Source organism: Vigna umbellata, chromosome 3 (genome assembly GCF_029865625.1).
Source record: "Vigna umbellata cultivar VRB3 chromosome 3, Vumbellata_1.0, whole genome shotgun sequence".
NCBI classification, from domain to species: domain Eukaryota; kingdom Viridiplantae; phylum Streptophyta; class Magnoliopsida; order Fabales; family Fabaceae; genus Vigna; species Vigna umbellata.
In genome coordinates, this window is record NC_142167.1 from 3,726,750 (window position 1) to 3,751,657 (window position 24,908).

Here is a 24,908-nt window from a genome sequence, read left to right on the forward strand (position 1 = left end):
TCTACTAGTGATGACTTATTCAGTTAAGATAAGATAACATTTTCCTAAATTGTAGTAAAGTATAGGACTTAACAAGGTTCACTCTTTTGTAGGACTGTGATTCTGCTTCTTAAAAAAAGTAGTTTGCATGGAGACTTTTTAAGAGATATTTGATGTTGAAACTTCAATTAAAGAACCACTTGTAAGAACCAAAGTTGCCAACATTCTTGCAAAACATAGGATAAACATTTATAACTATTCAATGTATATCATGCTTTAGATTTTGTGTACTTATCGTTTGTCCAAGAAAAAGCTTATCACATGAAAGCATATAAGTAAAAAAGGTGTGTTTATTTGGTTAGATGAATCACTTACATTTATTGATATCTGATGCTTATAAAATTGTTTTACGTAACACCAAAATCATCAAATCGTTTGAGATTAATTGTACCAAAAGCTATTTCTTAAAACGTTTACTTTAAAGTTTTATAAGAGACACCATAGTGTAAAAATACTTTTACATTCACTCAAACTTTATGTGCTTTAGTTAGCTTTGTGTTTTTACTCTCTGAAAAATCCTTTACTTACTATTCAAATTCATCTATGGCTTCTTCCTATACTCCATCCATATCTTTCACTACTATTTATGGGCCATTGAGACTCATTATTTCTAATGAGCTTTGATGTCAATGGTCATGAATTTGTTCTAGAAATAGGTTCGGACAAAGAGTTTAAAAAGATAGCCTCAAGTCCCACTCAACAATTGTTGAATTGAAAATCAAACTAGTGACCTTGACACTAATATCAATTGTTGTACTGAATGTTTACAGTTGGATCAAAAGCTATGAATTATAATTAAGGCACAACTCTTTCTCGTTAAGAATGAAACAACTTAGACTACAATTTGATTGTGACTTGATATAAATGTTTAAACCCTTTAAAAAGAGAAATGAAAAATACTCAAATAAAAGGGAAGGGATAGAAAGTTGACAAGATACATTACAAGACAAATAATTCTATAGATAATCATTTTGTTGGAAACTTTTTTTAGAAAAGAATGTCTTACAAATATATTCCAGGTTTCCAAAATGTTGCTTACACATGCTGTTTACTATGTAAAAGATGAAAGTTAACATTTCATGCCTAAAAATTTAGAATTCATGAATGTTTATTATCATAAATCCCTGAGAAACGTTATCTTTTGAATTACATCCTCTCAGTGACTGCTTCCTCAATATTTACATTTAATTCATCAAAATGATTTTACTCAAGAAAATTATATATTCTTTGAGTATACTTTGAAGTAAGCTTAAATTCGTCTAAAATTAATTTTCCTCCAGTAGTAGGATATTTTCGAATATACATTTTGAGGTAGTTATCCTCGATTCATATGTCCCAATTTTACTATTTTCTTGAGACGCCTAGTGTCTTTTACACCTCAATTTCATGATTTATACTTTATACTTTACTGAAAGTTCAACTGAATTTGTCTCACTCTATCAAAATCATAGTTAATTTAATTACCATTCAAAGGTAATTTTTTAAAGTATTTTTTATATAAATAAAAAGCATATTTAGATTGTTTTAAATGTTTACTTAACTTTCTGTTTGAATGTGAATCCACAACTTTTAACGCCGCGGAAATATATTTCTGGGTACTTCTTTTCTAGAAAATCTAGAAAATTTGGAGTGTAAATTTAACAAATTATGAGGGGAAGTGTATAGTGTAAAAAGATTGGGAGGCAAAGTTAGCATATTATTAGGAGGGGTGAAAATGAAAAGGAAATTCGACTAAATGAAGCCCGATCAATGATGAACAAGAAACATTGAGACTAAATGGCCAACTTTCTCTAACTTGAAATATTAGCAATTGAAGGAAGTAGGATTGGAATGGGAAGTATCCTAGGGAGCAAAAGCATGTAATTCTTAACTCTCAGACATAAGAGTATGGAGATGAGTTGACTAGTTCCTTCAGAAATGCAACAACTTCATCCGGTGATCCAAGCGTATACCGAGCATTCGTTTGTGTTCTTCCAACAGCACAAGAAAAGTAATTCTCTTTCTTCAGGTCAAGGACATTCCAAGAGATCTTTTCAGGAGCTGGACGACGTGGCGCACGGCACACATGATTATTTGTTTTCTTCTCAGAATTTGGCACAACACGTTGTCCCTTATTTTGGGATGATTTTGCTGCTCCATTTTTACTTGCTGGAATCTTCAACGATGATATCCTCTCCGCAGGAAACTTAACTCCTTCTGTTACCTTACTTCGTGGAAGACCCACACCAATAGAAGGTAACTCTGGCTCAAAAAACGCATATATATCTTCATCCTGCTGCATCCGATAATGTTAGATTCAGTAGCCTCAATGCTATCAACCAAACAAATTGGAGCAACAGAGATTAAAAAACATTTTAGATCGAGAATACTCCGGGTAAACCATCAGTACATTTTAATAGATTTAACAGGAATTCCATCTGGAAGAATAAGCTAAGAGTGGACGATACCAAACACGTGCACTTGCAATCTCTAATAGAAAAAAAATATATAATTTTGACTTTACCACTCTGCTTTACATGTTAATAAAGCCCAACCAACAAGAATTTTACAGTGGTTTAACGTAGGCAGCTCAGAAAACAATTGATAATGGAGTTCAAAACTCCTCAATGGAGAGTTGTCAATATAATTTACATAAAGTTCATGGTGATACCACGAAAAGGAGCATTAGAAGGAGTATCTTCCTGAGAAGGAGAAATCCCACGTCTAGCAAAACAATGAAGGGACCTTCTCCTGTTAAAAAAGGGGGGCTAAAGCTCCTTCTTTGGGCATCCCAAAATTCTCTTTTTTATCTAGTGTTATTATTTGAGAGAAAAATCCAAGAGAGAATATTAGTTTTGTTTAAAGGTTTTCTTGGCATTTGGTTTTTTTCTTTGGGTGAGAGAGAAAGATATGTAATTTGTTTTATTAGTAAAATTTCATTGTTTGGTATAGTGGTATTTTTTTCTCATTTTTATTTACTCATTTTTTCTCATATGATGGCCAGACTTACACGGTATGGAAACAAACAACTAAAAATTGTCACGTATGAAAGCACATATGAAAGCGCTCAACAGGACATTAAAACAAACACAATTTCTCCCTACGCAGATAAACAAACATAATAAAAGTAATTCACAACATATCAGAGATCAAATTAAAATTTAACTCACCTTTGTTAGAAAATGTCCTATACACAAAACATAATCAATTGGTGTTGTCATGGATTTACTGTGGACTATCTCCCCTAGAATACGGTCAATGGCTGCTCCCTGATTAAATGAAAAATAAGTGCATACATATTAATTCTAAACATTTTCTGATGAAAAACAATTGAGAAACATAAATTATTAAGACATTACCTTAGTAACATTAGCAGCTCGCACCTCAACAGACCGGCTCCCTTGAACAACTTCAACTGAAGCATTAGAAATTGGCCCTGTCCAGAGATGCTGCAGCATGTCCCTTGCTTGCAGTCTTCCAAACTCAACATCTATATCACAGTGATGGGATCAGTAATTTGAAATATAGCGGGAAAAATACAAAATTGGTTTACCAAAACTGAATTCAACCACCTGAATGTCTGTAACTCCATACAAGTGAAGCATCCCTTTCTTCAATATGTGATCGAGGTGTTCTATCTGTGAAGTAGTCAAAAACATGCTGCAAGCAAAGGACCATCAATGTAAGTCAATATTGTGAAGAAGAAAGACAATCAAAATGATTGAAACTTCAAATAAGCACCTTCACACTGTCAACCCATTCCATATTTAGTTGCTCTGGCATTGTTGTCATCCATTCTCCCTTAGAAGGGTTTAAAAACATTCCATTCTCTGCTGCTAGCCAGATGTCATACTCTTTGAAGTTCTGTATTATCGATAAGTTAAAACTGGATCAAGTATTTCATAAAGAAGAAAGTAATGTACCAAGAATTACTTGATCTAGAACTGGTCTACCACTTCCACTAAGCACAACAACTGTGGTCTTTGGGTCACTGCAAAGTTCTGCCAAGGGTTGTTTCAGTTCTGGATGCACTGTAAGTTCCGTTTCTTGATACTGATCACCTTTTCTCTCAACTGGTACAGTTAGAGTTCCATTGAAACCCTACAGTTCGTATTACCAAAACGAAGGGAAAGTGTTAAAAATTATGACAAAGTATTCATGGTTTAATATTAGTGAAGCACAAAAAGATATGGGAGTATTTGAATGGATAAGTTTTATTCAGGGGTTTCACACAATAAAGGAAACACAACTTTGGAATTAGATTCATTACCGAAAGTATCTACATAAACACACACATAGTTGGGTTAACCAGGCCTTCGTAAATACAGTTAAAACGACATCAGCGCTTGACTTCTCTTGATTCCTTGACTACTTTACAGCCAATAATGATGTATTTGTTCACAAATTATTTAATTGAAATACTACAACGACTATCTTCCCTTATTAAGGTTTAGGAATTTTGTTCATCTTTTCACAAACAACCACATCGTGCCAAGTCTATTATGATCTTTCAGATAATAGCAACGTGCCATAAATTCTGCCAGGTTCTAGAAAATTTCCCCGTTAGACTTTCCAAAAGTGATAAAACTGTTGAATGTCTAATAAATTTTGTTATCTTCAAGCTAAATACGTCCACATTTTACAATGGAGTTATTTTTAATATTTGCTCATCTTATCCCAGATTGAGTTTGCTTTGGTTCAAAAGACTGAAAAAGAACATACAGTTTGTTAATGTCGTGAGAAAATAGTAATTACTTGTAATTTTCCCCATTCCAACAGATGACTCATTCCAGTAAACACTTTAGATCTGGCGTCCATTACAGTCTTCCTTGTTTTCCTCTATGAACTAAGTCTGTTTCATTTTCACCAAATCTGAACCATCATCTAAAAAACTACCAAGTGTTTTTGTTTTTCCAAAGTAGCTAAAACGGAACATTATAATATTTGGACATAACATAAAGGTTTGTAAGGGACCATAAAGATCAGTATTCAAAGAAGTCATAAGATTCATGATAAGACAGCGTACCAAAATAATCAACCGATTATTTGACTGCAAATAACGCTCAACTGCAATCTCCGTTGGGAGCCTTGGTGGAACTTGTTTGGTCCTTAATTGTGCCTCATCAATAGTATCATTTAGTTCACTGCAAAATTCAAAATGTCAGGATTACTGCGGTATTGGGAATCTAGTTCTAAACAATTAGGTATCTTTACATCTTTCTCCTACTCCTAAAATTACAGCATCAATAGTAAATAACCTAGAAGTATAATTAATTAGGAAAATCAAGAAAATAAAATCAATGTTTTATTTATTTCTTTAAGAAAAGCAGTACAGGATGTTTTAAGAGATAGAAGAGCAGACTAAAGAAAAAGAGGCAGAGCACAATCAACCAAAATAAAGGAAGATTATTAAATCCATTTGTTTGTACAGCGTTCCTTATCCTTTGTATGATTATACTAATTGACAATCTTTCTTTATTTTGGTTGATTGTGCTCTCCACCACCCTCATTGGAAATCACAAAGTTCTGATTTATAAGACCAGATAGATATCGTGAATACTCTATCTACATTTATACCTCACAAAAGTTTCTGCCCATTCCTGAGCAGTGTGGGTTGTTACATGTTTAAAGTTATGCTTATGTCTCTTCTCTCGTTCTTCTGATTTCATATTCAGAGCCTTGGCAATTGCAGCAGCAACTTCCGTGATGTTCCAAGGGTTGACCAGAATTGCCCCAGCGCCAAGTGACTGTGCAGCACCAGCAAACTACACAGAGAATACCAAATGTTAGATCAAGAGAATACTTTAACATCCAGCTTAACATAGATATCGAGTTAAAAGAAACAAATATACGCAAAAGCTACGTTTAAAAACAATAAATGAGAGGCATTGAGAGCCCTCTATAAATAGAGACCTATAATCTTTACAGGAATAAGAGATGAAACTTTGTATCTAATTTGTCCAAACTATAAATTGTAAAAGTTTAAGAGCAGAGAGCACTAGTACGAATTTAAGACCAGATTTTTAAAATACTAATAGGTTTATAAGGGAGGGGATTTGTTCAATTGCTATGGATTTAACTTACTTCGACTCATTTTCTAACAGGTACAATTACCTAAAGACGTAGACTGTACGAGAAAGTTCCAACTACTAATTTTTTAATCAATTCTTTATTAATTATTCAACATTAACATAGAGTACGCATTGATAAATTTAAAGAAATGACAAATACACGATAAAGTTCTAGTAGTTACTTCGCTGAGAATGAGAACCCCTTTCTTTTTATCTTGGCAAGCCACAAATTCGTAACTTACAAGATTCATTCCATCCCTTAAAGAGGTGACAAGTGCTACATCTGGGTAAGAGACAGGCAGTATAAACACAATATTAGCAGAAAATTTAAATAAAAAAAGTGAATATCATCAGCAAATAACCCTTGGTCCTTCAATGACAACTAACAATTTAGGTAAATATATAATAAGTAGGCCAGTGCTCTAGACATATTTGGTGGCGTACTTTCATCTTTTCCCAATATATGTAGTCCCAAAATGTAATATTGATAGGACTTGGAAAGTTTATGAAAGGAGGAAAGGAGTTAAAAATAAGACATAATCGTTGGGGGGTCTGTTAGGAGCCGTTAGGAGGCAGGTTGGGTGTCTATTTCGGTAGGGGTTAGCTTTAAAAGGGGAAGGGGATGTCTGGGGGCAGGCATGTTTTTGTTGTAGCTTAGTGACAGGACCATTGTATTCCTGAGTGAAGGGAGAGGGCTCCCTTGGAAGTGTTTGTGTTTGTATTCCTTTGTCTTCAAGAATAATAATACAAGACTGTTTCAGTGTTCTCTGTGTGTGTTTGGTGTTTTCTGGTGTGAGTCCTAGATTTATTGTTCCAAGAAATCTATCAAATATTTTAAGCCAAACTTCATTTCACACTATTGGGAAGTCAGATGTTCAAAAGGGGAAAACCTTTACAATAACAAGAAGTCTACAGCTCTCCTATCTTTCTACCCCTATTTATATATAACCAACTAAATAACGCATTAATTTTCTAAAAATCATGATAAATTTCTCCTATTCCTTATATCCTAACACATTCTTAAGCAGTTTCTAACGCTTTATACATTTAAATAACATTTGCAATGAAGAGCTTTAGAAGAAAGGTGATATCCAATACATGACAATAATTATCATGTCCAAACTGAAACTATCACTTTCTATTTCAGATAAACTAGTATGAAATTACAAAAGTATGAAAAGCTATCGTAATAACACATGCTGACAATTGATTAAAGGCTTGAGATCAGAAGCTAATCCATGGACTTTGGCAAATAAGAAAATAAATCTTAAAGCAGATAAAGTGTACCCGTAACAGCGTACAAAGCACATAGTTTATGAAAATCAAGAGAGCAATCCTGCAAGCATAGCAAATTCATTAAGCTGTAGCATTTTAATGTGAAAATAATTAATATGAGATGTATTGATCATCAGAATAAGAGTAAAAAAGGTCAAATTTCATTTACATCTTATGTCATGACTTATCTAACAATAAAGGTACATAGCTGTGAATGTGGGTGTAAATCAATTGAATTTCCAGGACTTATGAGTTTGACTTGTTAAATGATAAATCAAACTTGTTTGTTTAACAAAGTAAAATGTAAATTCAAGCTTACCATTAAAAGTTTTCTCCCTGTCTACATATTAAACTTCAAAAACTGTAATTTTAGATAAGTTATATATTGTGTACTTGGTAAATTATATTTCTATTTAGTGAATTATAATCTTATTTATTAATATCTACTACTTTTCTAAATCTAAATATTCACTGAGTCTTTTGCTCTCTTATCTTATAGACTGGCATAAAATTGTCTGCTAAATATATAACTAATAAACTTAAAAAATAATCAAAAAGCAAAAACAAACCAAACGAAGTGAAACTCAAACTTCATACTCGAACAAGTCATGCCTAAGCTTAAAATTTGGATCTTTTAAATACAAGAACAAGCTTGAGCAAGTTTACAACCTTTACTGTGAACTAAACCTCTATCCTTGGTCCTTGTTAGGTTCACACATCAACTGTGTAAAGTCCAACAAAATTTTTAATTTAATTGAAGTCAAATTTTTATTCAATAGAGAGAAAAGGACAACTTTGCAATCAGTCCTGTTGTCTATAGCTGATTATCAACCCACTTGGACTAATTTCCCATGTTATACCCTTGAAAATTAAGCACCACATTTGTTTTCAGTACATATATACCATATCCAAATCTGAAAAGATACCATTCTTCTTGTGTGCAAAGAAATGGTGGCAAGCGTAGTAACCAAGATAATACAATGATACATAATTCCTATTTGTGACTAATTTAGGATAAAAGTATATTTACATACACAAAAACTAGTGTAAAAATACATTAATATGTTTTCATTATAATAAGAACAAATGAAGGAAAATTAAATACTTTAACTAAAACATGTTTGCCCCCGTTACCGTGATTGTTCAAAATAATATTAAAAGGAGCACCTATGCAACGTGTCTAGTACAAAACTACAGATACACGTACAAGACAGATAGAATAAAGGTAAAATTGATAAATTGAATTATGTTTTTGGCTGTTATTGGATAAAAGTTCCCAAAGTAGAATTTTGACATTTGCACTTTTCACTCAGTTGAATTAATACAGTTGCACTAATCAACAGAGGATTTGACATATACCTAAGATCTTCAGACCAACATGAAATTCATTTTTACTCATTTTCAGTTTTCCTATTTATGTGAATTCAATAAAGGTTTGTTTGTCACAGTTTATATGTTCAAATAGAAAATCTAACAAGATATATTCACAGAAGAAATGAATCTTTCATTGTGTTGGACATTGTATCAGCATATTTTTAACGAATCATCATATGACCGTTGTATTAAAAACGCACCAGGTGATGTATGGGAACGGTAGCAAGTGTTCCAAATCTGCCATTGATGCGACCAACAATTTCATGGACCTGGCTTGTAAGCTTTTGATCTGTTCATATGCAAGAATATAAAAAACATTATGGTCAAATGATGGTTGTTGAAGATATAAAACTTTCTCAGTCTTCCACCTAAACTGCTTAATATTTTTGTAAAGTTGCATTCACCAGCTAAGCATATTCCTAGAGCAAAACTATCCCAAACTATATGGAATACAAAACCAGTTTAAAGCTCTACCTAATAGCTTAAGCTTTTAGGCGCCTTAATCTTTAGCATGGTAAATGACCTTTATGACCAAGTGGTCAAGAGTTTGATCCTTTCCACCACCAAACATAGCTTAAGACTTTAAGAGAGCAAGTGTTGAACACATGCTATCAAAACAAGGGTAGAAAACTGTACAACTAAACACCCCAAATGTTGGATGGGAATTGATAACACAAATTGTTGTATTTTTTACTAGAATCATCAGTTTATAGACGATGGTGAAAGAACAATAATTCAACCCCACAGGTGTCCCCGTAACAATAACTTTTCTCCTTCAAAACTCTTGAAGCAACAAAGTGATTCTTTAACTTCCTGCAGGTTTGCACACCTCATAAAACTATCCCATCTTAAAGTATAGCTACCTAATAAACAATTAACACCAACATTACAGCCTAACAGAACTTGGGCAATCACACAACTAAAAATCACAAAATATATAGAATGTAGAGTAAATGAAATGGCATAATTATTGTTGTCAGCACACAAATATTATGTGTGTCCAATTTTCATTTCAACAATTTCTCATTGATAAAAATATTTAAAAATGAATGTGAAAATACAATATGTAAGTCACGAAGCATATATACTATTGTACAATACAAGAAAATTCAAACGATTTGTTTCTTTTTATTTTCTTTTTCTTTTTTCCATTTGTGTAGAAGAAATTGTTTCCTCCAATAAATATCAGATCATAATATAAACTACGAAGGAACAACAAACACTAGATTGTCCTTTTGATCATCCAATTCTTCAAACATATATATATATATATATATATATATATATATATATATATATATATATATATATATAAATGAAATAATTTAAGTGTCATACACTCAGGAACATCTGTCCTTGTTGGCACGGCAATTTGAAGCAGAACAACTTTATCACGCCAATCAGGACTCTCTTCCAAAAATTTTTCAAATGCCAGAATTTTTTGAGGGATTCCTTTGATCATATCAAGACGATCAACACCTAACATTACCTGTCAAGCCATGAAATGGTTTAGTAGTAGTCAAATGATAAGGAACCAAGTTAAAGTAGGCACTTGGCACTAATATATAACCCCCTAGGTGTATTTTTCTGTTTTTTCTTATCTAATTTATTTCGAAGGAAAAAAATTTACTACTGTGCAAAGCATCACGGAACTCCATATCTATAATTTCATAGTATTTAATTTGTCCTAAACTTTGATTACTCTATATAATCTGTAATTTATAATAGAAAAAGAAATTACAAATCAGAGTCATCGTCAATTAATAGGATCAACATGTATAATACAATATGACTAAGAAAGGCAGTTACTAAAAAGTGAGAGATGCACCTTTCTCCCTTTAAATCTCTCTTGTAATTCTTTTATGTGACCCTTCACTTGAGGAAGGTCAAGTGCACGTTTGAATCGTTCTGAGTCTATACCTATTGGAAACTGACAAACAGGGCAAAAGAAAAAAAAATAGATCAAATTTTCAAGTTTAGTATGCAATTGGTTAAAGCTAATGAAGAATAGTTTCAATCAAAATGTTTTATGAAAGTTTGTAGTGTAAATTTTATTACACAATTTTAAATGTACATATGAAGCATAGGTATTAAGGAAGAATTCTGTGCAAACATACTGCTGCTACTCGAGTCAGCTTCCCTTGATTCTCAACCCCTTCAGGCGTTCCCTCAAGTCCAAGTATGCGGGTACATGCACTGACAAAATGTCGTGCATAGTCGTAGGTGTGAAAACTAGTCAATAAAAATTAAACTTATCCATGTTAAAAGAAGTTGCAACATAATAAAATGAAAATGAATAAACTTAAAAAGAACCACAAAGTTTAATGCATGAAGAAAGAATGTCAAACTAAAGTGGAAATATTGGAACCTGTCAAACTAAACACACACACACACACATTATTATTATTTTGACTGCAATTATTATTTAGTCCGGTTGATTACTCAAAGGAAACTAATAATGAAACAATGCTGAATGTATCTCCATGGCTCTTGGAAGCTCCTGTTTCAATTTTATAGAAACTGACTGGAGACAAGGTCAGATCTTAGAAGGATTGTAATGATTGAATAAGCATAAACTGTTTTAAAATGTTAGCTTAAATGAAATTCTGTTTTACTGTAAGTATTTTATAAATTATTCGTAATAATTTTATGAAGCATAATTACGGGTTTGAATTTTTTTCATGTTCCCAAAATGTAACATGGTCCTAACCTAAGCATGTTCAAAGAAACTTGATTTTCTATCAATTGAAGTTGGTCCCCAAAATAAATTCTCAAGTCGGATGGTTGACAGCTAGCCCATATGCATAACGAGTGATTTATCTTGTCCTAACCGTGAATTCAGTACAGGTAAACATTTCATACTTATTGACAAATACATTCTTAACTATTATGAAGAGTAAATTGCAATTTACCCAACCAAATCAGCTGCAAGAACAGCATGCAGAAGCTCTGAACGAGAAGGCAATGTCCTGTGAATCTCAGAAGATGGAAATGGGGTATGAAGAAACCAGCCAACTTTCATTTTGGGGTTATAATTCTTTAAGCATTGTGGAAGAAACATAAGATGGTAATCATGGCACCAAACAACATCACCCTCTTCATAGTGCTTGTTTACAACATCGGCAAACATTTGATTTGCCTTCTGGTATGCTTCAAATTGAGATTGGAAACTACGTGTGGTAGCAAGGCGGTCTTCTTGTGGAAGTCCAAGGTAATGAAAAAGGGGCCAGAGAATATTGTTACAATAGCCATTATAATATTGATGAACAATCTCTTCATCAAGAAATACTGGGATACACCTCTGCACCACAGGTAACAAGAGAAAGATTAAATTTAAAATATTAGAATTTATTGATGAAAAGCATAAATGTAAATGCCAAAATGGTTCCAAACAGCGTAATGGAGAAACTATTGTACCTTTTCAGCCAAAGCTTTAGTAAGTGCTTTTTGTCCAATCTCATCTGGCACATTGACTCCAGCCCAACCTATCCACCTTGCCTCCAAAGCCTTCACACCTTTGTAAAGAACTTGTGGTGTTAGACTATTCCTTGTAAATTAGTGGACCAAGTTCATCGCCAAAATATAAGAATTGCATACTTTGTAACCCACTTTCTAAATCCAACTACAGTTTAAATCATATGAAAATTTTCAGAGCAGACACAGTAGACCTTGAAATATGATAAACTAAAAGGGTAAAGAAAAGGAACAACCACTCCACATACCTAACAGAGCGCTCACCAGGCCACCAGCACTTATCTCCAAGGACCACGAATCCTCGCCTTTCCTAATTGCCGAGACTGGCAGCCTATTGGCCACTACCAAAAGCCTTTGTTTGAAAGGTTTCCCATCCTCCCTCTCGCCCCGCACTGCCGCTGCCACTCCTTCCAGTAATCGTTCATAGGAAGCAGCAGAGTTATTATCTTCCCTTAAGCGCGGGTCATGCTCAAAATATTCAGTAATCACATTATTATTATTATTATTACTATCAGGAGCCTCATTCAAAAGAGATGCCTTGCTGCTTTTAAAAAGCTCTCTTCGTCTCATAAGACGTTCAACACGATCCGGAATAATATTAGAATTACCATTGTACTTGTTCCCGGGCTTATGGTCACTCTGGAATCCAACCATTGACGTTGAATATCAATTTATTATGTAGTAAACCTTCCTACCTGCATTTCGTTTGCAAACAAAAATTACGAAACATCCCCAATTCAGCCTCTATCAAAATAGATTATAACAGAAGTGAAAGAAATTAAACATTTAAATACAGCAGTTGTTCCAGTGCCAAATGAAAATGTTCTAATAATGAAAACTAAAATGAAATATAGGCCATAAGGAGAAAACAGTATTCACGAAATTACAGAAGGCAGCAAAAAGGTGTGAACAGGGTGGTCATATAAGTTGGAAATTTCACATTGGTTAGCTTATTTATGCAAATGGAATACCCGCATCTCTGGGCTTGATACATTCATGGAAACGGAATACACACAAGGCTGAGCAATGGAAACAGAGGAGGCAGTCGAAATACCGGGTAGTTTTTATATATAAAAAAAAACAAATATATTGCACGGATGGTATATTGGAAATACTCAAGAAGTAAGAGCTGTCCATCTGATGAGAGAACTTAGCAAGTAATAGAATAGTGAAAATTACAGAAACGAGTTCAAACGGCCAGCTCAGGAAACGCCTCGGAAATCAGCGGACGCTGAAAGCAAACAAAGACGTCTGGCTTAATGAGTCAATTTTCCAGCTGGGTTAGGGGAAAGGGTTAAAGTCAGATAATGTGGGTACGTAGGGAGTGGGCAATCTGCAGAATCAAATGGTAAAGAATTATCAGTGAGAAAAGAAAACAACAAAAAAAGAAAAAGAGAGAGAGAGAGAGAGAGAGAGAGAGAGAGAAAGCCGTAGAATCCTCGTGTTGGCTTTATAAGGCACATATAACCTTACTGCCATGCAGGTGACACCCAAGATTGTGTTGAAAACAGAAAGAAAATATTTTACTCCTTAAAATAGATAAATTAACCCATATACCGTATATCTCAATATTACGTATATAATTTTAAAGTATATAAATAACATATAAATTAATTTTGAAAATTTGAGTTTTTATGTGATATTACAACTATACAAAATTTATCTTAATAAAATTTATTATTTATGTAATTATCATAAAAAATAAATTTTATGAAATGAGTTTGGAAGCAAATGAAAACATTTACATAGAAAAATTCGATAAGTTAATCTGAAAATCATTCCAGAACCAACCCATGCCTCCCAACTCTCAAAGTCACAGGAGCGTTCACCATAAAAAATATTTTAAAATTAAAATAATTATTTTATCAATTTTAACTATTTATTTAAATTTAATCTTTTTATTTGATTTTAAACTTTTTTAAAACTTAACGATTTTTAAGTATAAAACTAATTTTTAAAATAAAATTATTTACTTTAATTTTATAATAATAATAATAATGATAATAATAATAATAATTTTATTATTTTTATCATCATAAAAAAATTGAGCACTCCTACGTGTTATACGTGTTGTAGATATGTTTGCACTCATTTTAGATAAATCAAACTAAAGTAGTCATTCTATATAAAATAATTTATCTAGTTAGTATAATTGTTTTTCTATATATTTAGTTAGTTAAAATGTGTGATAAGAATAATAAATTATCTATTCACTAATACTCTCTGGTAATGTAACTTAAAGTATGCTTTAGTCACTAGTTTTATTTAAGGAGGTAATCACTTTTAGGTCATAACTTTCATTAATTTTGCAATTAATAATTATTATATTTTAGTTTTTTAAAATAGACTCTTCATTTTATAAGAATAAACTTATTTCTATATATGTTAAAAAATAGAACCATTTATTTAGAATGATGAACATGTATCAATGAAGGTTTCTTTTTAAGTTAAATATTTATTAAAATCTATGTTTTAAAATATGCATCAATTTTGTACCTCAATTTTTTAAAAGAATGCAAAAGGTTTTCAACAACTAATGATATTGGATAATGATATTAGAATATCTTCCATTTTAAAACTCTCTCCTCATTTCAACTATTTTTCATTATTGCAACTCTTTCTTGTGGTTAGAAACCAAGAAGTCAGTTTGAGATGATGAGTTTGGTAGTGGCGGTTATGGGGAACTTCCTCCTAGAACTATGTTTGTGAGGGTTTTAAAGTCGTTTCAAGCATCCTCAACCACACCCTAAAGATGTGTTTATTTGGATCACAGTCGTCCGTCACGAACTATTCTCACAATTTTGGTCCATGTTTAAGGATGGGGATTTAAGGTTTAATAATAAACTATTTGGCGTTTGGAGTCGATTTCTAAGAGAACTAGTTTTTGGGGAAGTAGTTGGAAAGTTAAAGAAATAAAAATAAAAATTGGTCTACAGGGTCATCCCACCCCGGCCCCTTACGGCATCTTCTAAACCTTCACCAGCCTCCATAAGTACTACGAGAACCGTTCTCGCCACCATAAAAAAGAGAATTAATAAAGAGAGATAGAAAGTTATAAGAAAAAAAAAACAGAGAGAATCTAAAATAATTTGTTTTCGAAGATATATTACATTTTTTATAAAATTAAAGAAAAAAATTAATACATATTTTAAATTAAGGACAAAATACAATAGTAAGTAACTTGAGAAAAAAAAACATATTAAACATCTTTTATACAATAAATACGTAAAGAAAATCAATAACCTAACAAACTTAATCTAGAGAAGTATGTGAAGTTAGCAAGCATTATTAGGAAAAACTTTTTTACATTATTAATAGTCACACATTTTGAAAATGGTTATTATATAGTTAATAAACTTACTGTATATAAAATGTTAATTTGATAAAGTAATACTGTTTCTTTAGAAATTTACACTTTAAAAAAATTATAAAAAAGGCAAACTATATGTTTCCAATGAGGATAGTTTTATATATTAAACAGAGAAAATACTGCAAATCCTTTTCTCACTATGCCCAAATCTTTTGGAGTAAAGAAACCAGCAAAAACAAGTGTATTAATTTTGTTATTTTAACAAAATAATATTATAAATTAAAAATGTTACGCCATTAATAATAAAACCAAAATAATAATAAAATTCACCACTGGTACCTAACATCCGTCAATATAGATTTTTATCTCCAACTAATATTCCAAATATGATGGTTGATATTGAATTAGCTTCAACTGAATTTGGTCTGGTTATAACATAGAGTTTTAATTTGATATTTGTAAATATTCGTAGGATTTTGTATTTGTTTTATCTTTAATATAAAAATCTTATAATACTTTCTTTAAATTACTTTTAACATAAAAATAATTTAAATTTTATTTAAAATTAAGAGTCTTAAATTTAGTAAGTGATTCTCTATATATTTAAAAAAATATATCATTTGACATTTATTTCTTTTCAATTATTATTTTTAACTAATAAAAATATATAAAATCATTTTAAAATAAAATAATAATATTTATTAGAGGTATTAAAATGGAATTATATAAATATAATAGTGTTAAAATATCTCCATTTCTATAACCAAGTCAAGCATCGCAAACACCACAAAAAGTGTCCGCAGAAGGGTATGACTACATTTTATTTCAGCTTCCATTGGACATAGGGATCCATGCAATGGTTGAAGTACAATTGGAAACCATAATTAGAGAAAAAGTGGTTGGCAGGTTTGGTTTCCCCGCAGATTTTGCAGAAGAAAGGGAAGGTATGGGAGGACTCTCCCTTGGACTTTTTTGTGTTAGTCCAAGGAGGTATTTACATGAGTGAAGCTGAGGATGGGAAAGTCGCCTTCTTGTTCAGTGCCCAACAGATTGATGATATGAACCGGGTAGGAATATCATCATATTGCTCCCCCGAGATGGCGTTTCCTTAGACGCGCCTTTGAAGGATACCAGCTGAAAGGTGAAAGTGGAATCATCCGCGTCAACTGAGGGTTTTTCGAGATACGACAGGCGAGACTCGGTATAAATGAGTTATGAAATTAATATGAGAAATAAGGACATCATTTTTATCTTAAAATCTTAAGATAAATAATATGTTTATATATCTTTTACTTGTATATAATATATATTAATTGTTTCATTTATTTTTATTCAATATAAAACTTTCAGTTTATTTTGAATTTGTAATAATTTTTTTTATGTTTTAGTTTCTCTACACTAAAATACCATTCTCTAAAACAAGAGAATTCTGATGATAATCAACTTCTAAATTTTAGAATTCATTACCTATTGTATATTATTTTCATCCGAGTCTTCTTTAGGATGAACTATTCTTATTTTTTTTAAAAGAGAAAGCACTTTTCGATACTAATTATGATTCATAAACGAATCAAACATTACAACATTACTTTCAACCTAAAATAGTAAGATGTTTATGTTCTCTCTCTCTCTCTCTCTCTCTCTATATATATATATATATATATATATATATGTGTGTGTGTGTATGTATATGTATATTAACCATTTTTAGTTAATGTTCTAACATCAACCACTTCCACGAACTGAGTGACGAGAAACAGAACACACCGTCCGCTGTTTTTCTTGTGCAACCTGTCGCTGGAGTCATCACTGATGGTAGCAAAGCGGAGATTCTGGAACCGTTTGGAAGGGTTAGGAGGTTGATGATTGGTTCACAAGATTGAGTAGGGTCACGGGTTTAAGGGTGGTGGGGTATGGAGAGGGAAAGGATGAAGAGGGAAGAGGTTCTTTTTTATTATTTGTTAATTTGGTTAGGTAATCTAGTGATATTCAGTGAAATTTAAATTACTAATATGATTGTACGTAAATATGTTTAAGTAGATTAGAATACTCAAATATTCTATTGTAAATATAAATATTATTTTTTACATTCTATTATAAATGCATGCCCGTCTAGTTTCTAATATTGAATGCAGCCTTGTCTTACACTTACCCTAGTCCTAAAATACTAGAACTGTACAGTAAACAAAAAGAAATAAAGTTAGAAATTTAAAAAGATAAGGAATATGAAAAATGTATAATAAACCAATTGCATGTTGGTCCAAGGAAAAACGACAAAAGTAGTAATTATTAACAGAAGATTTGCAGCCTATAATTTTCTCTGCCAAGTGAAGGCAAAGGGAGTTCGCATTATTAAATTGTTGCAGGCAGATACGAGAGATCCAACTCTTAAAAGGAATGGCCACCCGTAAAAGCAATACACGATGACAAGAGAATTCCAATAAACCATAGATTTGTCGAACATACAGAGCAGGAGGTAGGTACCACAAATTTTATGGCTCCGTACAGAAGACATCGACAGTATGGCCTGAGATATCATACCTAGTGTGATCGTAATCTGACTAATCCAATATGGGGCTAATGTTAACGGGTGATGTTATTTTAACATCCACCAAATATGAAAAATTTGATGTTCAGATGGATATTGACTTTGGGATGATGAATCAAATATACTTTCTTTTCTAAAGAGAAAAATCCCGTCGGAATAAAAAATATTCAGATGCTCAAATCTTACCGTTAAATTTTTTTTTTTAAAATTTCTATTTCGTAAAAGTATGAAATAAATTTATTTAAAGAAGAAAACATGTTTTAATCTTCTGTTCAAATCAGGTCAAGGATATTGAAGTTTGTTTAGACTCGTAAAGCTTAGATCAGATGTGCAGTGTCAACGAGTTCCCCAACAAGCTTCTTCCTTTAGTTGTGTTTTTGTAAAAATTTGAACATCCGATCAAAGGATATTAACATTCCCTTTTCAAGATAGTAAATTTTACATGCTCCTTGTTGTATAGGAATCTCAAATCCATTCTTAACTAGCTCACCAATGCTAATAAGTTGTTTCTTAATTTTGGAATATAGAATATATTTGTAAGGATTAGTGTGGTACCGTTTACTTCATTCAAACAATGCCCTTTTTCATTACAGTCATGCTTAAATTGTCGCCCAAAGTCACATTTTCGGAAGCTTTCATCAAGATCACTCTTGATTGCAACATGTGATTGATGCATCCAGAGGCTCAAACCTACAATTCTTTCCTTGCTATAACTACTTCATCCTTCACATGCCATCAAGAATAATTCTTCATCACCACGACATAACTTGCTGAATTTAATTCGTTTATTGGCATTCATATTAAAAGTGTCCAAGCTTATGATAATGATAACACTCAATGGTTGATTTATCAAAACTTCTTTAAGATACCATGATAATGATAACACTCATAGGTAGAATTTTAGTATATTTTCTAATCATGCTCACAATAATGACGCCATGATTTTCTATGACAATTGTTTAGCTATTAAGCTCTTAGAGAATCTTGTTCTTCATGTTTGTAATAAACATATAAATGTCATTTTATTTTCGTTTGAAGCTCACAAGGGACGGAAGAAAATTGATCCAATTTCATACCCACGAACAAGTTGCACATAAAATAACCAAGTCATTAAAACTTGATTTGTGAAGCTTATGGTCTATTAAGAGCTTGTTTTGATTCAAATGTAAATTGAGTTCATGGTTTTCACTTTAAGAGAGGATGTTGAGGTGTTTGTTTGAGTCTAGTTATATAGATTAGATTTCAGGTATGTTATTTGTGATCCAATAATCATCCCTATCTTTTAAGATTTAGATAATGCTATCGTAGTTATTTTCTGTTAGTTGTAACTCTCAGTACTCAATCCAAACAAAGACTTGTCTACGTATCTTTCTTCTTCTTATTATATATATATATACACACACACACACACACACACACACACATATATATATATATATATATATATATATATACATATATACATACATACATATATATATATATATATATATATATATATATATATCTTAGAGTTTCTATATTTTTCCTGTTTACACACTTTTCCCTCAACTTCAAATCACAACTAGATTTTTCCAATGTTCGACTCGGAATGTGTAAAACATAGAATCTTGAATAGATTTCTGACCGGTTTATATGCACGAATAAAATATCAATATCCTTGAATGAATCCCCTCTTGCAATTGTAGCATGTCTCACAAAATAACAAAAACATATCTACTAAGATGTCTATATGTATCCCAATTATAGAAGGGATGTGACAAGACCCAAACTATACGGGATATCTTTCTTCAACAATGAAACGAACGAGCCGTTTCAGCATTTCCAGTTTTGGTAAGAGCCGTATAAAGCACTTCAACTAGCTTAACAGAAGTGCACTTTTATCGTGGAAAGGACATTTCAGAATGAAAAAGCCGTTCTATTCCCATTAATATTTTGGATAATAACCCAGCCATGCTTTTTTACTGCTGATTTCTAAAGAGAATTTCAGGAATTAAGATAAAATGAGAAAGAATGAGCTGACGAAAAGGGACGCAATAGCATCCTAAGGAAAAGTTGGCTTGACTTCCTTAAGAAATACTGAGAATAATTAGTCGTAACACCTGAGGTAAAATGACAGTTGTAAGCACAATAGAGGAACGCAGAAAGTTGCACTATATGATGACCAAGAAAAAGAAAGTTCTTCCTTTCTATTGTTTGAAAAGAAAAATATTCCCTGGCTAGTAGACACCTCAAGAAAAAGAGAGAAGTGGAATGTAGATTCCACAGATAGTATATGGTGCGGTAAGAAAAAAAAAAGTAACAAGAGATTAGGAATGTTTTAGGCAATTACTTCCTTTATCGATAACCTACTGAGATAGATGTATATTGTATTTTGAGGTGGATTGAGATGAAAAAAGAGAGGACCGTGGCGCAGAAAAAAGAGCATATTAGAGAAGTCAGAAGGATAAGTAATGTAGTAGAGAGAGAAAAGGGATATAGCAAAACAAAACGAAAGGTATATATATATATATATATATATATATATATATATATATATATATATATATATATGATGAGGGAGCAAACTGATCTATGTTAATTTATCAAATTCATTAGTCAAATAAATAAGGAAAATAATTGAGTCCCTCCTCATTTTGAGGTGATGGGGATGGAGAGAGAATAAAAATTATAATAAATAAGTAATAGAAAAAAGCACAGATTAAGAAACAAATTAATGAAAACGAGATAAAAAAAAAAAGATTGAATACAAGATAACACTCATCAATTAACAATTTAACTCACATTAAATCCATCAACTTACTTTTCATATGATCCTTCATTACCCTTCTATTTTATCATGATATAGACTAACATTGAATATATCCGAATATTCATGAGTATGCGATCCTCAAATAGTTCAATATGCTTACGATAACAAATCAGAAATTCACACATTTTTTAAAAACCAATATTATTATTATTATTAATGAAAACACTAACGCTGTATGTATCATGCATTTTTATCTATTTTAGTTTATCAAATTAAACTTTAACTGTTGTTAAAAAAATTGTTATTTGTATATTAATATATTTTCAATACATATTTATTTATATAATTTATTTATTTAATTCATGTTTTTAGTTAAATTTAAGATATTCTTTAAGTTATTTAGATTTAATATCAAAAGAATTTGAAACAATCCATTAGAGAAAGAGGAAATTAAGTTAGGAAAAAAATAAGTTGAAAGTTTTAAAAAATAGAACCCAGAAAATAAATTAATAATAATAATTATTATTATTATTATAAAATTAAATATAAATATATTTTATAATTTTATTGTAAGTATTTTTTTTTTATTTTGTAAGTAATTTTTTAATTAAGAAATAACTATGTTTTAAAAAAAATTAAATTAAAAAACTATTAAATTTAAACAAACAATCACATAAAAACAATATTGATAAAATAATTATTTTAATTTAAAAACTTATTTAAAGAGTATAATTAAAAAATATATATAAATATTAAAAATAAAAATTCTCAATAATAAATTATTATTATCATTATTAATATGCCAATTTAAATATGGTGCTGACAATGAAAGTTGAAATATACTTTTCTTATTTGCTAAAAAGGAAAAAATTGTAGAATTTTTCTTTTTTTATCTTCTTTTATGTCAAAAGAAAATATACTTAATATAAAACGAAGAACAACCTATAAATGAGAAAATTTGTTATTATAAAATGTTAAAAATAAACGAATAATTAACAAAAATTTTAGACAAAAAATTAAGTGAATGTGGGACCCAATTACTGTAAAGCCTACTTTGGACAAGAAGAGTCTAGCTCATACTCCAGTTCGATTCCAGCAGGGAAAAATGTTTAACCCTATTGGAGCATACTAGATCGAACCAATTATGAAAAGATTATGTATTTATTTCCAAAACAATGATCATTTAATGTTGTTATACACTTATTAATAAAATTTGAAAAAGTCAACAAATCTTTTTTTTTTCAATGTAAATAGGTTTTATATTAATTGTTTTTAGTTATATGTAAAAATATTGTTGAAAAATAGTTTAGAAAAATTACAAGGACGACTACTTTGATAAAAAAAAAAAAACTAAAAAATATTGTTCTGGTGTTTAGAGTGATTAAATATAACTACCCACATACATGATAAAGTAATATCTTTTTTTTTCTTCCTAGCTAGTTGTAGAATATCCTCATTTGTTGTCCCACAAATTTTTCTATTTAACAAAATTTCATACTTTATTTTTAATAAATTTGATGTTTTTACTATTTTAATTATGTAATTTTACGTTGGTTAATTATGTGCTAAGACATACATGCTTTTTTATTAAAAAGGATAAAGATATTACTACAGTTAATTTAATTGTATTAAATTTTGTATATATACTGTTAATCGTTACACCCAGCTCATGTCCTTTTCATGAGTCGACAGGCAATACCTCACACCGCAGCTCCTGTACCAAGAGATACTATATTAATTCATCAGTTTATACTTTTTTTTCTGAGGCAGTGGCAGTCAACTTGCTTGTGCCTCTGCTCTCAGTACTGGTCTAAAAGATCCATCGGATAATTGACTCTCAAGATTTTTATTCTCTCCAATAGTGTGGTTCACCATAATGCCCTATTAAAGTGTGTGTATGAAATGAAACGGAACAGCCTTTTTGGTACGGGGGTAAGGAAAAGAAAGAAAAGTACGAAACTGAGACCGGTGAAAGGCAAAAGAAAAAACGGAAAGTTAGTCTCTACGTAGTACAGTCTGAAGGGGAGGAACTAAAATCTATAGACCTTGAGGAATTAAAACACCTTCTAGTAGCAATCACATAGGTCATTTGCAATTGAATAAAGATGTCTAGCATATCTTTCCCTCGAACGATAGCTTTCTCTCCTAAGATGCGAAGCCGCTGGTATGACATAACCTTCCCGATTGGGTGTTTTGTGCATGACTAGTCTCATACTAGCCGTAATCACCCAAGTTGAATTCTCATTCTAGTTAAGTGAAGCTGAAGTTACTAAGTGGAGTTAAACCCAGGTAAGAAAGTAAATAAAGTTTTACTGCCAACCAACAATTTTTTCCATCTTTTATCTTGTAATCCAAGAAACATCTATTGAAATTCTCTAAAACATGTTCAAAACTTTTACCGAAACACGGACAAGCTACTAATAATAAGTATTTTCTATATAAAAAAAAAAACAGCAATTCCATTACCACGAATAATAGATGTGCAGATTATGCATAGTGCACATATATAATTTGACCAGGAAGGCGGGTGTTGTACCTTGGGAGAAAAGTATTTCTAGCTAATCTATCTTAGTAGAAAACGGAAGAAACCTGAACTTTTGCAGGGTCCATCATTCCTGGCATCCACAAACGCTACCACATGGGTACCTGAGTGAGTCACATGTGCTGCTTGATCTACAGAGAAACAAGAGTCATCTTTAACTTAAAGGCCTAGAAGCCATGGCCCCGATTCATTTCTACCGCTTCTTTTCCGCATTATGATATCATAATACGATGTTTCCTTTCTCTTTTAAAGTTCCCATTCCATCCTCTACCTTTAAACACAAAGGAAATCCAAAACACTCTAGAAAGAAACTTCACATCGTAAACTACAAGGTTGCAAAGGGCATTTCAAGAACCAAGTGGACGATTTTTCTCGGAGACGCTCCGAGTCCAAAGAAACAAACTAACAAACACCCTAGGGGACCACAAACCCGCTAACACGATGTCACCTCTGGTACTCTTGTTCCAATATCTACCAAAATATCCACCGGGAGAAGCTCCTATAAACAATTCCACGCAATTTGACCATAACTAGTTCTGGATTGTTCACCCTTCACTTCGCAAAGGCTTATATAACGCGTCAACGATGCCTTAAACCGAGGAGTTTACTTTTGCATTGGAATATATCTGCTAACTATGAAGTGATTCTAATGTACGGGAGAATTAAGTTTGTAAAAAATGAAAAATAATTACCTAAACAACAAACTTAAAATTTCTCGCATAAAATTCGGCACGCATGAAAATTGCATTTCATTCCACTAATAAAATCAAACTAAAAAACGCATGCAAAAAACAGAGATACCGCAAACAAAATGAGGTGGTTTTAGTTTTCGTTTTCGTTTTCTCATTTTTGTTTTCAAGTTTTTCTCGTTAGCGAAACAGAAACAAACTTCTCGTTTTGAATTCGTTCAAGTCACAGAGAATACCAGAGCAAGATCGTCATAAATAAATTACAACGTGAAAATTAAGAAACGCAACAGTCTCAGGCGCCTAATCGGATCAACTATCCGATTCAAACACCTGGCAATCATATAACAGAGCAAGATTCATGTTAAAAGAGAGAGAGATGAATCTGACCTGAATGACGCGAAGTTCTACTACGAATGCTTGTTCTTCTTCTTCGTTGAAGAGGTTAAGCAATTTGCGGAGAGAGAAAGCGAAGAGAGAATTGAGGTTTCTTCTGAAAAGGGAAGAGGTAAACGGAAGGGTTTTATATAAAAAAGGAGAAGGAGAGAGAGAGAGTGCGCATTTTGCAGACATAGAATCGTCATTCGTCACAAATGCATTCCTTTTGGCGGGTCAGAGAGGTGTGGGGGGCGGAGTAGAGTAGAGTAACCCTGCTTTCACCCACCCAATCAATTGGAGGGAATTTTGCTCTTCTTTTATTATTATTTTAAAAGTTTAAATTTCCTTTTTCTTAATCAAGTTTATATTTAACACAAATTCATTGTTACAGCGAGTTCAAAAATTAAACAGTAAAGTAATCAAGAAAGATGAAGAAAATGATGATAAAAAGTGTAGGTGTGATAAACAATATAATGATTT

General features: G+C 31.7%; 1 protein-coding gene across 7 annotated transcripts; it reads right to left on the reverse strand.

Annotated features, from left to right (window-relative positions):
• Positions 1-1,714: 1,714 nt before the first annotated feature.
• Positions 1,715-24,624, reverse strand: LOC124829347 (alpha,alpha-trehalose-phosphate synthase [UDP-forming] 1-like). 7 transcript variants are annotated; one of them, XM_088108866.1, is made up of 19 exons: positions 24,441-24,624; positions 13,392-13,545; positions 12,461-12,907; positions 12,156-12,253; positions 11,651-12,039; positions 10,856-10,970; positions 10,567-10,668; positions 10,077-10,227; positions 8,939-9,027; positions 7,377-7,425; positions 6,272-6,372; positions 5,596-5,783; positions 5,045-5,162; positions 3,952-4,119; positions 3,760-3,882; positions 3,591-3,678; positions 3,378-3,508; positions 3,189-3,287; positions 1,715-2,314 (listed from the first exon to the last, which is right to left on the reverse strand). In XM_088108866.1, exons 3-19 carry the CDS (start codon positions 12,864-12,866, stop codon positions 1,913-1,915), a joined length of 2,817 nt encoding a protein of 938 aa, XP_087964992.1. In that variant the 5' UTR covers positions 12,867-12,907; positions 13,392-13,545; positions 24,441-24,624; the 3' UTR covers positions 1,715-1,912. The 7 variants fall into 7 exon arrangements, with proteins under 7 accessions (XP_087964992.1, XP_087964997.1, XP_087964996.1 ...); XM_088108871.1 differs by lacking the exon at positions 13,392-13,545 and having other exon boundaries at positions 12,461-12,619; positions 12,821-12,907; positions 24,441-24,621; XM_088108870.1 differs by lacking the exon at positions 24,441-24,624 and having other exon boundaries at positions 12,461-12,619; positions 12,821-12,907; positions 13,392-13,647.
• Positions 24,625-24,908: the final 284 nt, after the last annotated feature.

What these genes read in the sequence shown, in the direction of transcription:
- LOC124829347 (XM_088108867.1), bottom strand. Translation starts at nt 12,866, where the DNA reads ATGGTTGGATTCCAGAGTGACCATAAGCCCGGGAACAAGTACAATGGT. An exon ending in CTAAAGCTTTGGCTGAAAAG is followed by an intron (nt 12,040 to 12,155) that starts GTACAATAGTTT and finishes CCTGTGGTGCAG; the next exon opens with AGGTGTATCCCAGTATTTCT. An exon ending in AATGGGTTGACAGTGTGAAG is followed by an intron (nt 3,679 to 3,759) that starts GTGCTTATTTGA and finishes CTTTGCTTGCAG; the next exon opens with CATGTTTTTGACTACTTCAC.